Here is a 2,209-nt window from a genome sequence, read left to right on the forward strand (position 1 = left end):
GTGAGATGTGGGGGTTAAACTAGGCGAGCTAAAGGTGAGATGTGGGGGTTAAACTAGGCGAGCTAAAGGTGAGATGTGTTGTTCAACTTGGGGGGGGGGGGCTAAAGGTGAGATGTATACGTGCAACTAGGGGAGCTGAAGGTGCGATGCCTGGGTTCAACTAAGGGAGTTTAAAGTCACAATGAGATGTTTGGTGAAGTGAGATGTCAGGTATAATTTTGGGAAACTAGAAGTCAGATGTGAGCAAGTCTTGGTGGTCAGAGTTCAGGCCTTCTTCACTTTCACTTTTCATTTTTTGCAGTCTTTTTGTACCCCAAGATGTTAGGGGGACATGTACACAATTGTCGGAGATGGGCAAGGAGTGTTGGCTTTTAGATCGTCATGATGTGCCTTTGGGGACGTTTGTCATACCTTTAAAAATAACTACAATATAAATAAGATACGCAGAAGCTTTGAAAACGTTATAGAACAAACAGACGATACAAGGAGGTAATTCGGTCTGTGACATTGGGGTGGGTGAGGAAGTAACGTTTTGGCACAGATTTTGTTGTTGTGGGTAGAGAACCTCACATCACATCACCTCACCACACCTATCCCGAGGAATGGATGTCCGTCGCGGCGCTTTTGAAGATTTGGCCACCAGCTTCCTCCACTCGTTCCAGTCTTCAGCTTCCCTGAGTTCCAGGCCGGTCCATGTTTTTATGTTGTTCTCCCAACTCGTCTTCGGTCTGCCTCTGCTCCTTTTCCCTGGACGCTTCCCTGCAGGATCATCTTGGCAAGGCCGGATGAACGGGTGATGTGTCCGTACAATTGCAGTTTGCGTTTCCAGAGTACAGTGAGAAGGTCAGCATATGGTCAGCATATGGGTAGAGACCTTACTTACTACTTTTACTTTTTCATCCTCAGTTGCTGTTAAGCGTCGAGGGGAGATGCAGTTTTCTATGGTAGGCCAGCTCCGCAGTTCTTTCAGTTGTGATATTTTGTTTTCTCAGGGTTTCCTTGACACCCTCGATACACCTTTTGCGTGGCCTTCCTCTTCCTTTATGGCCTGAGTGCTTGGTGTTGTAGGCTCTCGAGGCTGGTTGGCAAGGTGACATACGTAACAGGTGGCCAAACTATTTTATTCTCTGTCTTTCTATGTAACGCAGGCAGAACTCAATGCCGATAGGTAGAGAACAACACCGCAAAAATTACCATAAATTATAAGGGTATGGTGTTCTATCTGACATGGAGTGGTTGTCCCACAACCGTTCACCCCTGACACCTCCTCCCCCAGGTCCAAGCCAACCCCACGGACGTGAGCTACCCTCACCCCGAGCCGCCCACATACACGCCGGGACAGACCAGCTCTGCGGACGAGGTCAACGGGAACTGGGACCTGCGGCTCGGGGACTTTGAGAAACTCATGTTTGTGAAGATATTTAAGGAAGAGAAGGTGAGCTCCCCTGTTTGTAGTGATGTGTGAATGATTACTCAAAATTTCCCTGTCTGTTCTTAATGGGTGGTTGTTGTTTTTTTGTTGTTTTTTTTTGTTTGTTTTTTTATTCGAAAAGTTTGAGGCATCTATTTGTCTGAACATCTAGCATCCTGTTCGTCATCAAATGTTCGCCAAAGACTATATTGATAAAGAGCACTGCCGTGTGCAACTTTATTCCACATGTTAAACTATTCCTAATTCACTCACTCACTCACTCACTCACTCATCATTTTCCTTGGTCTTCCTTTTTTTCGACTGCCATCAGCAATTCCCTGCGTGGTGGTTGTTGTTGTTTTTTTTGCGAGGCTAGTTGATATGGCATAAACATATTACCTCAAGATGGACCCTGCTGAGGAGGGGCGCAGGGTTTTATTGATAGAATATGAATCTGAAGACCTCAGTTTTTAAATCAAGTAATCAAGTAAGGACAATACGTAGATTACAGGGGGCAATGAACACGATTATCTGTGTCGACGTACAACGCTGTAAACAAAGAGAAATCAACGTGACCAACTTTCTGTTCTCAGACAACATTCGCAGTGACAGAGTTTGTGTCTGTGAAGCTATTTTCGTTTTGTTGCTGTTGTTGTTGTTGTCGTTGTCGTTGTTGTTGTTGTTGTTGTTGTTGTTGTTGTTGTTGTTGTTGTTGTTGTTCTTCTTCTTCTTCTTCTTCTTCTTCTTCTTCTTCTTCTTCTTCTTCTTCTTCTTCTTCTTCTTCTTCTTCTTCTTCTT

General features: G+C 44.7%; 1 protein-coding gene across 1 annotated transcript in view; it reads left to right on the forward strand.

Moving 5' to 3' along the window:
- Nucleotides 1-2,209, forward strand: part of LOC101855959 (dynein heavy chain 6, axonemal) — a gene marked incomplete in the record, with an annotated part of 98,470 nt that overhangs the window by 79,384 nt on the left and 16,877 nt on the right. Inside the window, 2 exon segments of the mRNA XM_035970687.1 lie at nucleotides 1,277-1,435; nucleotides 2,005-2,048. Of these exon segments, the coding sequence (XP_035826580.1) occupies nucleotides 1,277-1,435; nucleotides 2,005-2,048 (203 nt within the window).

The sequence above is a fragment of the Aplysia californica genome, unplaced genomic scaffold (genome assembly GCF_000002075.1).
Source record: "Aplysia californica isolate F4 #8 unplaced genomic scaffold, AplCal3.0 scaffold00307, whole genome shotgun sequence".
In the NCBI taxonomy this organism is placed as follows: Eukaryota; Metazoa; Mollusca; class Gastropoda; order Aplysiida; family Aplysiidae; genus Aplysia; species Aplysia californica.